This window comes from Symsagittifera roscoffensis, chromosome 4 (genome assembly GCF_963678635.1).
Source record: "Symsagittifera roscoffensis chromosome 4, txSymRosc1.1, whole genome shotgun sequence".
Classification (NCBI taxonomy): Eukaryota; Metazoa; Xenacoelomorpha; order Acoela; family Convolutidae; genus Symsagittifera; species Symsagittifera roscoffensis.
In genome coordinates this window covers 14,211,947-14,225,373 of record NC_087065.1, presented here as the reverse complement: position 1 = coordinate 14,225,373, position 13,427 = coordinate 14,211,947, and the positions used below count along the sequence as shown (strand labels likewise).

At 36.0% G+C, this 13,427-nt stretch overlaps 1 protein-coding gene across 1 annotated transcript in view; it reads right to left on the bottom strand.

Annotated features, from left to right (window-relative positions):
- Nucleotides 1-1,822: 1,822 nt before the first annotated feature.
- The window catches only part of LOC134844200 (YTH domain-containing protein 1-like), a 177,958-nt gene continuing 166,353 nt past the window's right edge, over nucleotides 1,823-13,427 (bottom strand). The window contains exons 4-15 of the mRNA XM_063860770.1: nucleotides 10,050-10,095; nucleotides 9,809-9,961; nucleotides 8,895-9,125; nucleotides 7,370-7,554; nucleotides 7,174-7,227; nucleotides 7,032-7,086; nucleotides 6,367-6,484; nucleotides 5,923-6,007; nucleotides 5,120-5,466; nucleotides 3,856-4,156; nucleotides 3,376-3,465; nucleotides 1,823-2,443 (exon numbers count right to left, since the gene is read on the bottom strand). Coding sequence (XP_063716840.1) covers nucleotides 2,111-2,443; nucleotides 3,376-3,465; nucleotides 3,856-4,156; nucleotides 5,120-5,466; nucleotides 5,923-6,007; nucleotides 6,367-6,484; nucleotides 7,032-7,086; nucleotides 7,174-7,227; nucleotides 7,370-7,554; nucleotides 8,895-9,125; nucleotides 9,809-9,961; nucleotides 10,050-10,095 — 1,998 coding nt within the window. The 3' untranslated portion in view covers nucleotides 1,823-2,110. The remainder of the gene's footprint in view (nucleotides 2,444-3,375; nucleotides 3,466-3,855; nucleotides 4,157-5,119; nucleotides 5,467-5,922; nucleotides 6,008-6,366; nucleotides 6,485-7,031; nucleotides 7,087-7,173; nucleotides 7,228-7,369; nucleotides 7,555-8,894; nucleotides 9,126-9,808; nucleotides 9,962-10,049; nucleotides 10,096-13,427) is intronic.

The following is a 13,427-nucleotide window of genomic DNA, read 5'->3' as shown; positions in this document are numbered from 1 at the left end:
AAATATTTTATGAAAAAAAAAATTTAAAAAGTTTACAGTCCTACCTGAAACTACATTGAAAAACGTTTGCAATGACCATGATTCTTGCTTACAACGCTAGAAGTATGCGTGATGTGGCACGTAAGTTGACAAAATTGATCAGACAATCGAAATCAAGGTCTTGCCGTGAGTGAAACACCAGACCATAGGGTGCAAAAGCGACCGTGTTATGTCCAGGCCAAGTGGGAACGAGCCTGCAAAATGTTGGGGTGCAATATTAAACCAAGTGTTAAGAGCTAAAACAACGTAGAAATTGCATGAGTCAAATTGAGCGTCATCAAAGCTGAGTGAAGAGTAATCAACATAGATGCAAACACACGCAAAGAAAATGTAAGAAAGAGCTATAAAACAGGTAACACAATTTGAAAAGAGAACAGAATGCACTTTAAAAAGTTTTTTTTTGAAATTAGGAGTATTACGTTCTCACATCTGCTCCGCGACCGCTTGTAATTTTACTTACTAACCAACAATAAAGCAGCTATTTTTCTATCAAAGTGTCAATATTATGAAGCAAAAATTTGACCATAAACTCAAAACTTTTTAAATTTTTCTGATTTGAATATCCGACCTGTTGATTCTGGATCTACCTGTTCTTATATTTTTGAACTTATATTGTACTTATACGGAAATGCGTCAGTTGAAAAATTACAAAACGGATTTACGCTTAACCCTGCATCTCTGCTTCAGTAGTGGACTAACCGCTATTTTACAGCAGAAAACTACTATTCGCTCTTTGAAATCTTCATCTCAAATTTGTCGGGGTAATTTTTGAAAAATAATTAAAAATCATTCCAAATTGACCTAAACTTCAAAAATTTGAGTTTTCCTAAATCTATAAAATTTTCACTTAAGTGTGGAAAAAACTTCAGCTTTCCACGCCCTGATTTTTAGATTAAAGATTTCAGCACACTGTTTTTTTTAAATTGAATCTCAATATCAGATTAAGCAAGTATTTTTCGAGAATAGTGGGCAAATTTAAGAAAAAAACTGAACATCTTAAAAAAAATTTTTCCGAAGTACCTATAAGTTTTTCTACAGAAAACAGGGTAAAACAGAATACTCAGTAAAAATTTAAGCAGCATGGTGTTTTGAATGAATTATCAATTTCAGAATCAGCAGGACAGTTTCAGGACAAAAGGTATAACGTTCTAAAAAACGGGTGAAATTTCGAACTTTGAACATTTTAATGCCATTTTGTTTTAAAATGAAGACCTAGCCGCTTGCGCAAATCAGATTTGCATAATTGCTTTTTTGGTTAAATCCCTTATCTCCGGTTTAGCAGGGTAATTTTAAAGAAAAACCACAAGTGTTAAAAATTTTATTTTACTGTCAAAAAATGGGCTTACTTGAGGCCATAACTTGTTTCTACAGAGTTTGGAGAGTAAGTATTTGAGAAAGGGAGATCCGGATAAATTGTTGTTGATTGCAACCTGCATCGCAGATTTTTGCAGTTAAAAGGCAAAATGAAAAGACTAGCAATAGTCTTCTCGATTCTTCAAATACGTGACACTAAGGAAAGGATTTTTATATGATACGTCACTTGGCCCAGCTTACCTTTATTAGTTGCACTTGATCGTGCGCGGAAAAAATAAACTTGCCCTAAGCCGCAGTTCTTTTCAAACTCTAGGTAGGCGGTCGGAACAATAAAGGGCGTGTCAAAATCCCGAGGAGCACCTATTCCATCTAGATCTTCTCGTAGTTGTCAAACTGCCTATTCAATATTTAAATAAGACATATACTTTTTCCATTGTGCTTTTTATCAATTTAGACATTTGATCCCAAATTCCTTCTTTTTTGGATCCAACTTTTAAGACATCACTGTCAATGGCCTTAATACGACAATATCAAAGATTTTCGTTTAGTTTTTACAATCCAAATGGAATAAACTGTTATGTAAATTATCGAAAGCCAAAATTATTGAAATAATCCCGGTACACATTTTTATAATTTATCCCAAATGGAATTTAATAAACAGTACTAGCAAAAAGTTTCAATTGGGTTTCTAAGAAAAAATAAGTAACACTATTTCACGTTTGCTCTATTCCAGTTTAACATCAAGTTCTTTTCAGTTTTAGTATTTCCTTTGGGCTGACTTTGACGAATATTGGATGAAATTGTCTTCATCGTCTTCGCTATCCACTGAGGAGCTACGATGAGTGGACTTTTTATTGGTCCGACCACTGCGTTGACGACTCGTGCTTCGGCGAGATCTTTTACCCGCTCTCACTTCATACGAACCGGAGAAAGCATCGCCATCCGAGAGTGAGTCGTCTGCAGCTTCGTCGTCACTGACATTTTCGTCCTCGTCCTCATCCTCGTAGTCCGACCGGGAGGCCGAGGAGTCGCTGCGATGTCGGGTATTTTTAAGGAACTTATCAACCAGCTTCGCGTGTGTCTCTATGTCCTGATAATAAATCAGCTGTTAGAACCACTAATAATTTTTCAGTTCCGTTAATTTTGCGTCGAAACATTCAATATTAACAATTGAAGTTAGCAAATGCACAGAGCTCATGAAGAGTTCACGAACTCAACGAAGCCGAGAAAATTGCTGTTCTTTCTAGAAGTTCCAAAAAGCTCGAAAGAAAAAATATGGCCTTAGCTCTTTGAAATTCCGAAAACAGAATTTTGATTGAATTTGAGAAAACTGCTTTGAAATTCCAAAAACAGTTTTCGATTGAATTTGAGAAAACTGGACCAAAAGTTTTTTTTTGAAATTTCGCTAGAATTTTAAACAGATCCGATGCTTGGCTTCGCAGACACTAGCGAAAACACGACAAAAAGCAGCTTTATAAGTGCAATAAGAAAAAGTAGAAATAATTAGTATAAATTCGGCCAGGTCTCGAATTCGGTCTGCGACCGAGATATTATGAGTCTCACGCATTACCCACTGAGCCACGGACGCTTAATAAATAAAAAACACTTGCCAGAAATAAATCAGAGAACAGATGCTATGAGATGTCCAATGCTACACATCGTGATGATAGCAAAAGTGCCAACAAATAAGTGAACTTTTAATGAACACTTTTATTTGCCAGTTAGGTTATGAAAAAATAATGTTCGTTCTAATACACTACGTTCGCGAGGAAAACGAATAATTCACTTTTTGTAGTAAGAAATGTGTTCCATTTTTGCGATATTTAGTGTTGTTAACGGAGATGAAAATTTGCTTTTCCTTCCGCAAATGAATTTGAAGTGAACCTAAAAAAGAAACCAAAAGTTGAAGAGCCAAAAGATAACTTTGAGCATCAACAACTTAAAAGAATTTTTCTGAAAAACAATTTAAAACAACAGTCATTAACACTTCAGCAGTAATGAAAGATTGGTAATGTAATTTACGTCTTCTTTGGTGGGAATGGAGGGAACAGCAGCTCCGAAGTTGGGAGGAGGAACTGAGAATGGGGGCGGGTAGAACTGCATTCCCATGAACTGAAACCAACAGTTATACACCATTAGAGCAAATACAAATACATAGATATCAATTTTCACCAGCAGAGAAGACCAACAGTGATGGTTGCTTAAAAATAAGGACATAGATTAAAAACGCATCTGTACAAACATTAACTTCGAAGCAATCCACCGGCTAAAAAATGAACAATACTTTCCAAGCAATCTTTCTGAACTGTATTCAAAAATCTACGGTAAAACAGCTTCTACAAGGGGGCACCAACTGTTAACCGCTGTTATGTGTTAACGGTTAAAAATATAATGAAAAACAGATCTCCCAGGTTTCCGAGAAAACTTCATGTACTTCATTCTCTTGTTTCCGTTTCTACTGATGTCGTTTCAAAGGTTAAATCATTTATGGCGACAACTCACAGGAGGCGGAAACGGTCCTGGAAAACCAGGGTAGGCTCTTTGCATCTGTTTGTGAAACTCTCGCATGTAGTCGTTGTAGCTGCCATGCAACATTGTCTCTTTGCTCACGTGGTCTCCATAAGGCGAAGACCCCCTCCCCCGACTCTCATCGCCTCCTCGATCCTCCCCCCTCCGTCTCGAGGAAGATGACTCTTCGTTGCGATGTCGTTCCGAGGAGCGTTCCCGACTATGTCTTCGCTCGTAGTCTTGTCGACTGCTGGACCCAGAACCACGAGTTGAGAAGTACTCGTTATTGAAGCCCCTAGAAGATCAACGAATTATTACATGTTGACTTGAGGTCAAACTAACGCATGTAAAAACACATACAGCAGATAGAGTAAATTAATGAGAGCTTTGTTGAAGAAAGTTCCAAATACATTCACTGAGACTTAACAAGACTATCATAGTTTCAGTTATATTCTTGAATACGCCAAACGTTCAACCGGGAGCATTAAAATGTAAAAAGATCAACTTATCAGTGGAAGATATATAACATGGAAAGTTCTTTAGAAAAGAAATTATGAGATGCAAAATAAAATTTACCACACAAAATCGTTAAACATAGCTGGGCAGCTCGTTTCATTGTAGCTAAAATCCACAGGAAAAAAATAAACTTCGCAACCGACATTCATTGAATAAAGGGCATCAAATGATACAAAAACTATTGTGGCATATTGAAACGATTGAAACATAGTTAACTGACAGTTGGAAAAGAGTAATGAACGCAAGTAAACTTTGTTGAAAAAAAAATCTTATCTTTCGAATTTCAAAGAAAAAAACTGATGCTTTTTCTTTGAATTTCTAGAAAAATTTATGATTGGCGTTTTTTTTATAACATTAACCCAACTTGAGAAAACTGGATCAATAAGTAAAGTTTTTATTCCGCTGGAAATCTAAAAACTAAATTCCACTTTCGAAACTAGAAATCGTTCGCGTTTTTTGCGCCATTTCGACGTTCGTGTTTGGAGAGTGCTATTTACGTAACTTTCAGCAGATTAATTTCAATTGAACTCAAAAGTGCGTATATACCTTAAGGCATTCATAAATGCATTAATATGTTTGAATGCACATCTGTAGTTATAAGAGCATTTTAAGACTTTTTCCTGAAAAAAAAAACAAAAATCAGCAAGACCTATATAACAGTCTACACTACATTCATTACTCTTAAAAAAGGGACCATTTTTGCGTCATTTCACTAAGAAACTTTGAGGAATAATCGACCCACCTTGATCTGCTTGATGTTGACCCCCTCGGAGGCGACCTTGACCTCTCCCTCCTGTCTCTACTACTATAGTAGTCCTCGTGGTGGTCGTACCTGTCTCCATAATATCCACCCCTGTACCCCCCTCTGTAACCCCTGTACGGTCTATAGCCCCCTCGGAACCCCCCACCTCCTCGGCCTTCGTAGCCCCCTCTGCCTCCGTAGTAGTGGGGCTCGGGGGGTTCTGTCGTGTCTCGTGTCGTTCTGGCCTTCTCGTGAGCTCGCACTTTCTTCACAATCACGTAGATGTCGATTGTTGGTGAAAACTCGAACAGACGACACAGTTTTTCACCGCACGAAGGTTCGATTTCCTGTAACATTAATTGACTATTTATTTATTTATTGTAATAGAAAACGATTTCGTAAAACATACAGAAAACAAATGATCTTTTTTGCCCAACATCATTCCAAACACACACAGACATAACATCAAATTTACAGTGAAACGAGTTATATCATGGACAATGTCAACACAAAGTTTCAAGGGGAGAGAAAATATCATATTTTCTTTGAAATTGATCATTTTCATCAACTTTTAGCTTGAGAAAGATTCAAATCACTCCAATATTTATTCGAAACAGGGAATTGTAGCATTGAAGCTAATGCATCAAATAACCCTCGAAATACTTAAAACATAGCGCTTTTCCCACGATGGCTCCAACAAACCAAAAAGCTTTCAACTTCTATGACCTTGCAATTGAGTTCTTCAAATGTCGAATTTGATTACATAACGGAATGAGGGTGCGGAGATTGAACTCTGACCTTACCTGACCGTCGCGTCCAATCTTCACAGGCTTCCTGAGGTTCCACTCATTGTACAAGTGGGTAGTATTCGCAAACAATAGCTCCTCCCTGAAGCATGAATTAGGTGAAGTTAACTCCTTGGTTTATCAGTTTTGCACGGGTTCCATTCATTTAAATTCAAAGCAGTCAAACTTTCCCTCATCAGTGTCCGGGCAGGTTTGTTTATTGACCATTCATTCACACTTTTTCAAGCTAATCAGGTCTCTGACAACGCTAGCTTTAAACCATCAATCAATAAAAATCTCGCATTTGATCTCGGATGTCGGCAATAAAAAACTATATTTCTATTGTGGCTTTGGGCTCATTACCAGAAGCGGCCAATACAAACACTCTGCTTTAAGTCAAACATATAAATAAGCCTCAATCGAATAAAGAGAAGCTTTAAAGTTTATGAGGCGTATACTGACTTAGTGATCCAGTCAAGTTGGAATACTCCACTGAGTGCGCGGATGGACATGCCTGGAGGCAGCTGCCAGGGGGGCATCGGGGCACTGGCATCACTCTCACTGGCCAGTCGGGCGAAACCTGAAGAGACACAGAAACAAATTTAGAACCACTTTCAATATCTGTTGTGCAGCATTTATTTGTGGGTGCGCAGCAGCACCGCATATTGATGTTCTCATGACGTCTTTATAGTCCAGTTGATTTTGTTGAGATTTCATCAAGCTCAAAATGACGCTTATAGCTAGTGCGTTTTTATGGTCAACACACTCCAAAACTAAAGTCAAAAAATTCACGACAAATTTCTTTTTAAGCAAAGTGCGAGGCGAAGTGGCAAACTAATCCCCTTTTCAGTAGAAGCAACATTTCCCGCAAAGAACGAAATGGCAAAAAAATCAACTGGATAGATGGATGCCCTGCCTTGCGCTACCCTACCTGCTTTGCACCCCCCCCCCCCCTGCCTGGCTTTACCCGCCTTGCCTCTCCTCGCCCTGCCCTGCCTTGCCCCTCCTGAACCTGCCATTAAATGGTTTTCGAGAAAAACGCGCCGGGACTATATGGGGATAACTCAAACTCAAAACAGTAAGCTCAAAACTATGTTTAGCATTTATCTGATTAAAAAAAAACTAACCAGCGAATCGTTGGCTCTCCGTCACAGAAAACAGCAAAATGACATTTCGACTGCTCTGAAAAAAAAACAGAAAAATCATTATTCTTAAATCTCGACTTAATTATTTTTCAACTAAATAGTTCAATATAAAATAAAAACGAACCTTGAAGGCTTTGTTCAGTCTGGGCTCATTAGCTGGTGTCGTCGACCACACATTCTAAATATATACTATTAAGTGATTAGAGCGTACAATACTGTTAAAATCTTTTAGGCAGCTTCGGCAAAATTAGAAAATTAACTATAAAAAATTTGATGTCGCAAAAACTTTTCCATTAGCAGACTTGGACTCTATGTCTCACCTTAGCTTTAGCCAACTGAACATTGTGGTCGTTTCTGCTCTTGATCATATAGAACCTAGCTCCCTTGAAAAGTTCCTTCAGCCACATCTCCCGTTCTGCGTCTTCAGACATCGGTTCCACTGCTGCTGCTGCTGCTCCTACTACTCCTGCAGCAAGGGAAGATGGGTTCCCCCCACACTCACCGCCTGAAAAAAGAAATCATTTAAACTTCACTCAAAATATTCCAACAGATATCTATTGCTTATTTCAAATAGTTTATAAAACAAGGAAACCGACAAAAAGTTGATTGAAAAGTTTTGAACACTTTTCAACGTTCAAAATTCGAAGAAAAACAAATATCACGTTCAAGCTCTTTCAAATACTAATTTCGGTCGGATCCTCTTTAGTGAAAACTGGATCAAAAGATAGTTTTTGTTTTCCGCTGGGATTCAGTATATTAAAGTCCATTTTTGAACTAGAAGTCATTCACGTTTTTTATGATCTTTTCACTTTTCCAGAGATAAAGTCAAACTGCGAAAAAAATAAATCGTAAGTCAAACCGTGAGAAATCAAAACTAAGCGTACAGTGCTGATTTAAATTATCCGGACAAAACGAACAAAACTTGAATTTTCAAACGCGTTTTTCTCAAATTGGGTTGAGATTAGACAAAAAGTGAAGATGACAAAAGTTGCTTAGAATTTCACCAGAACTTATATGGTGCCAATTTTTCTCCGAAATTCTCAACAAAAGTTTTACCCCAAAAATGGGTCATTTTGGTTTTTTTCAATTAATCAAGAATTACGCTGAAACTAATTTGTTAATTGATATGAAAGTTATATCACAGGAAGCCTCTTACGCAGTTCAACAAAGTTTAAGAAGGATTAAATCTCCAAACATTTGCGCAAATTGTTTAAAATTTATTTTTAAACAGAGATTCTGGGTTTTATATAGTAAAAATTACATTTATTGACTATCAAGTGAAAATATTTTCATTTATACTGGTTTTTGGAGATTTAGCCCTTCTTAAACTTTGTTGAACTGCGTAAGAGGCTTCCTGTGATACAATTTTCATATCAATTAACAAAGTAGTTTCAGCGTAATTCTTGATTAATTGAAAAAAGCCAAAATGACCCATTTTTGGGGTAAAACTTTTGTTGAGAATTTTGGAGAAAAAGTGGCACCATATTAATTCTGGGGAAAATTTAAAGTAACTTTTATCCTCTTCACTTTTTGTCTAATCTCAACCCAATTTGAGAAAAACGTGTTTGAAAATTCAAGTTTTGTTTGTTTCGTCCGGATAATTTAAATCAGCACTGTATACAAACTTAAAAAAAACATCAAGACATATTTAAGTGAAAAGCACTTCGTTCTTTTACACTTAATAACGAACGTTTTCAGATTTGAATTTCGGTTCAACAACACACCCATTTGAGTTTTGAGAAATTAATATATTTCCTATTGGTCACCGTATCAGCATTATATGGGATCACTATTTGATTAGGTCGTTAGAAAACAACCTTCATTTTTTTCAACTGTGTAACCAACCTGTCATTACTTCTTGATTAACATGAACTGCTTCTGTTTCTGAGTTAGCGTGGAAGTGACTCTGGTGTGAACTTCGTTCCAGAGTTGTCCTGATTCTCTCTGACTCAGTACTAGCTGGGGGACTCTGGGCTTGCTTGAGTTTCGCCTCTGCTGAGGTATTATGGTCGATGTTCAGGCCATCGGAGAGCGAAGACTTCCTCTTTCTGGAATTGGCTCTTTCGTTTGTTCTTCCTACAACAAAGGTCACGTTAATTGTTAATTTTGATCTACCAAAAATGAAATATAAGTAAATAGAATAAACATTTAAAAAAACTGGTCGATCGAAAATGCGTTTTCCACATTTTCCATATAAAAATCTACATCTCCTTTTTCCAAAAGGGTGAAACTTGCCACTGCGTACCCAAATAGCATATTTAGAACCGTTGAGTGAGGTCTAAACAGGCCTGGATAAAGTTAACTAAGTACAAAAGGGTAGTTGAAGAGAACACGCAATCTTTATAGCTCAAAATTGCTAACAACAAAACAAATCATATCGAAATACGATGAAATACCGCTTGAATTTCAAATAAACCAATATTATTCAGTGTTCTCCTTTCTCAAGGGGGCGCCCGAAAATCAGGAACTGCGCTACTGTGAACTACCATGAACTGCGCTACTGTTTGCTCCTTCAATTAGCAGCATAGAAAAATAACCGGAAACGTTTCAAGGAGTTAACTATTGGTATGACATCGGTTCTCGAAAAACCATTGTGACAATGGCTCTCCGAGAACCGTGGTGCCCCGGAAAATGCAATTCTCCGAAAACCACTGCAACCTGTGCAGCTACATGGTTTAAATATTTACTCTTAAAATGTCTATGGAAAGTGAACACTGAATCAAGAGATCATCTCTCTTTCATCAACCCGTCACCCGTACCATTGGATGATCCCTCTTTGCTTCTGTTCCGACTGCTGCTGCCTCCGCCGCCTTCGTTCTCCTCGTCTGAACTGACATCCGAGAACGTCGTTTGATCACGTGTCGGCGCATTTTTCCCATCAGAATCTAACTTGCCTATATAGAACTCTTCATCTAGAAATAAATAATTAAAATTACTGGCTAGCTGGAACTTTATATTCGTATTATTACAATGGTAACAATAGTATTTTGGACTACTTACCAAGCTTTGAGTTGCTGGGCGATTTTTGCTGGTGATTTCCTAAGACCTATTTCGAAACAAATTGAACGATGAACGAAACGCGAATTGGTACAAAATACAACAATTAATGGTTACTTGACCTGCTCACGAAAACTTCAAGTTTTCCAGTAATTATTATCAACACTTTTAAATAGTCTGTAAATTTAACAATTTGAGCCAACAACTTCATGAATTATGCATAAGTATAAAAATTATGCATTCTAAAATATGTGATCGTGCTAGAAAGCGAGCGTGATCGAATAAATTTCACAACGAGATTTCCTAAACTCAGTTGCTGGTTTTCACTTAAATTTGATTTCTTCAGTTTTTCGAAAGCTGCAAGATACACAAAAATTTTCGTTAATCGTTGCTTCTAGCCCCTTGCAAGAAAACTAGACCTGATTAATTTTTGGGGCTATACTTATTTCAAATTAATTTTTGTCTTGTAATTCGCAAATAAAAATTGCTACTGCAGTCACCGCAAAGTCTATAAGTCGGACTAAGAATTATCTGCAATTTAGATCAATGCATTGGCTACAGGAGTATTGATAATCAAGCAAGCGTAGAAATTATAATTAGTATTTTACCGCGGAACAAAGGCGATATCATTTGTGATTCAATGAAAACATAGTTTGGAAAGCTAGTCGACGATAATGCAAAATAGCCGCTAAATTAAAAATATGTTTCAACAAAATGTCGGGAAAAACTAGCTCTACCAAATTTTTCTGATTTTAAATAAAAACTAGCGTGTAACGCATCTCCGGTGCTTCAAATTTTCAACAACTCAAAAAAACTATTCTTTGAGTGTACTCTGACAGCACCCAATTACAGGGTTCGTAATTACAAATTTTGCAAAGTTTTTTATTCAAGCTTTTTATATAAATTTTGAAGAACCATAAAATTTTGTGAAGTTTTAAATAAGGTCTTCAAAAAACTTAAAATGAACTGAGAAACGTCACAACTGGGAAACTGAAATCAATTGAACAGTCGCATTTGGACGCAAGATTTGCAACTGCTGGGAATAACTTCAAATTTTGTAAAGTTTTTCATTCGTTTTTTTTTAAAATTCAAACTTATATCTAAGTTTATAATGAATTAAGAAACGTCACATCTGGGAAACTCAAAGCAATTGAGCAGTCGCATTTGGACTCAAGATTTGCAACTCCTGAGAGTCCTCTTATAGTATCGAACTACAACGTCGAGAAATTCAAATTTTGAGAAACTTCCCGGCAAGTTTTCTAAAAAAGGTATTTTTTTGAAAACCAAAAAAAAAAATTCACATCTCGAAAACTGCCAAAATTTGAGCAGTCTTTTTTGATGGCAATACTCGTAATCTTTGAAAGTACACAACTACAGGGTTGGTAATTTCAATTAACGAATTAATTTGTAAATTGAGTTTTCTGAAAATTTCAAAAAAAACAACAAAAATCGTCGTATCTCTTAAACAAAAATGATTTAGCATTCTTAATTGGAGGCCGAATTTGCAATACCTGGGTTTACTCTGACAGCCCCCCAACTACAGGTTAGGAATTTAAAACTTTGAAAAAAAATTTAGAAAAAAGAAAACTGCAAGGTCTAGAGCAGTCCTATTTAGAAAAAAAAATTCGCAACTCCTGAGAGTACCCTGACAGAGCCTCAGTACAGAGATGATAATTTCAAGTTTTGTGAAATTTTTTATACCTAAGTTTTTTGAAAAATTTTGAAAAAATCCTAAAAAACGTCATATCTCGAAAACTACAAGAATTTGAGCAGCCATATTGAGAGGCAAGATTCGCAACCCTCTGAGAGCACCCTCGCAGATTCCAATAACAGGATTAATATCTTCAAAGTTTTGGAACTTTTTAACATCTAAGTTTTTTTTTGAAAATTTCGGAGAAAATCATAAAAAACGCCATATCTCGAAAACTACAAGGATTTGAGCAGTCATATTGGGAGGCAAAATTCGCAACTCCTGAGAGTACCCTGGCAAAGCCTCACTACAAAGATGATAATTCCGAGTTTTACGAAATTTTTCATACCTAAGTTTTCTAAAAAAAAATTTTGAAAAAAATCCAAAAAAACATCATCAAAAACTACAAGGATTTGAGCAGCCATAATCACAGGCAAGATTCGGAACCCCTGAGAGTACCCTCACAATATCCAACAAGAGGAGTATGATCTTCAACGTTTTGGAATTTTTTAAAATCCAAGTTTTTGAAAATTTTCCGAAAAAATCATAAAAAATGTCATATCTCGAAAACTACAAGTATTTGAGAACAGAGAATTAGAGGCAAGATTCGCAACCCCTGAGAGTAACTTGACAGCATCCAACTACGGGTGAAAACTTCAAAACTTGAGAAATTTTTTAAAATTGTATTTTCTAGAAATTTTTGAAAAATCTCGAAAAGAAAAATCTCGAAAATTGCCCATCTCGTAAACTTAAAGGATTTGGTTATTCATTTATGAAGGCTAGAATCGCAAAACCTGGGAAAACTCTGACAATATCCTACTATTGGGTTGCTAATTTCAAACTTGATGAATTAAACACTGAATTTAAACTGGAAAATCGAAAAAAAACCTTAACCATTGCAATATACGATATAGCTTAAACGTGAAAAAATTCTTTTGCTAAACATGCAAAAATAATACGTTGAAAAAACTTAAACATGGCGAGATAGTGAAGCCCGCATTTAAATATATAATAGATTATTTTGTAAAAAAAACGCGAATTAAGATTACTGCCAGAGCTGAATGATTACCGAAACAACGGGGCAATTTCAAAAAGAAAGGGTGCTTAAAAACTTGATCAAAATATTTCTTCTCTAAAGAAATCACGTAGTTGGCGAGTGGTAACAAATTATTCGGAGATTCTTTTAGACCATTTGTTTGCGTGGAAAACAACTATATTTCGATTTCATAACGCTTGCTAATCGTAAGCCTAAGAATCAGTCATTTTATTGATTGCTTTATAGCAAACAGTTAGGACATCATTATCATTTCTCATATTTACAACTATACCAACATGGCAAAAATTATTCAGGGGAAATTAAGACTTTGAAATGTCTTTAATAAAATTAATTGAGGTTTTTCAATGATGTATTTAGGAACATAAATAACTAAAACGACGCTGGAACAATCATTTTCAAAATTAGTTTTGATTCAAAGTTTGTTGTATCTAAGCAGACAGCTAAAATATGATTACAATTTCTCCAAATTATAATTTCTTTTCAATGCAATTAATTACCAGTTAGCTATTAGGCGGAGGGTCAACGTGCCGAGGTATCAGAATGCCGAAAATTTATTTTAGTCATCTAAAACAAGAAACTTATAGTCATCTCAGATCAAAAAATATTCGTTCCGGAAAATTAACCGGAGTAAAAT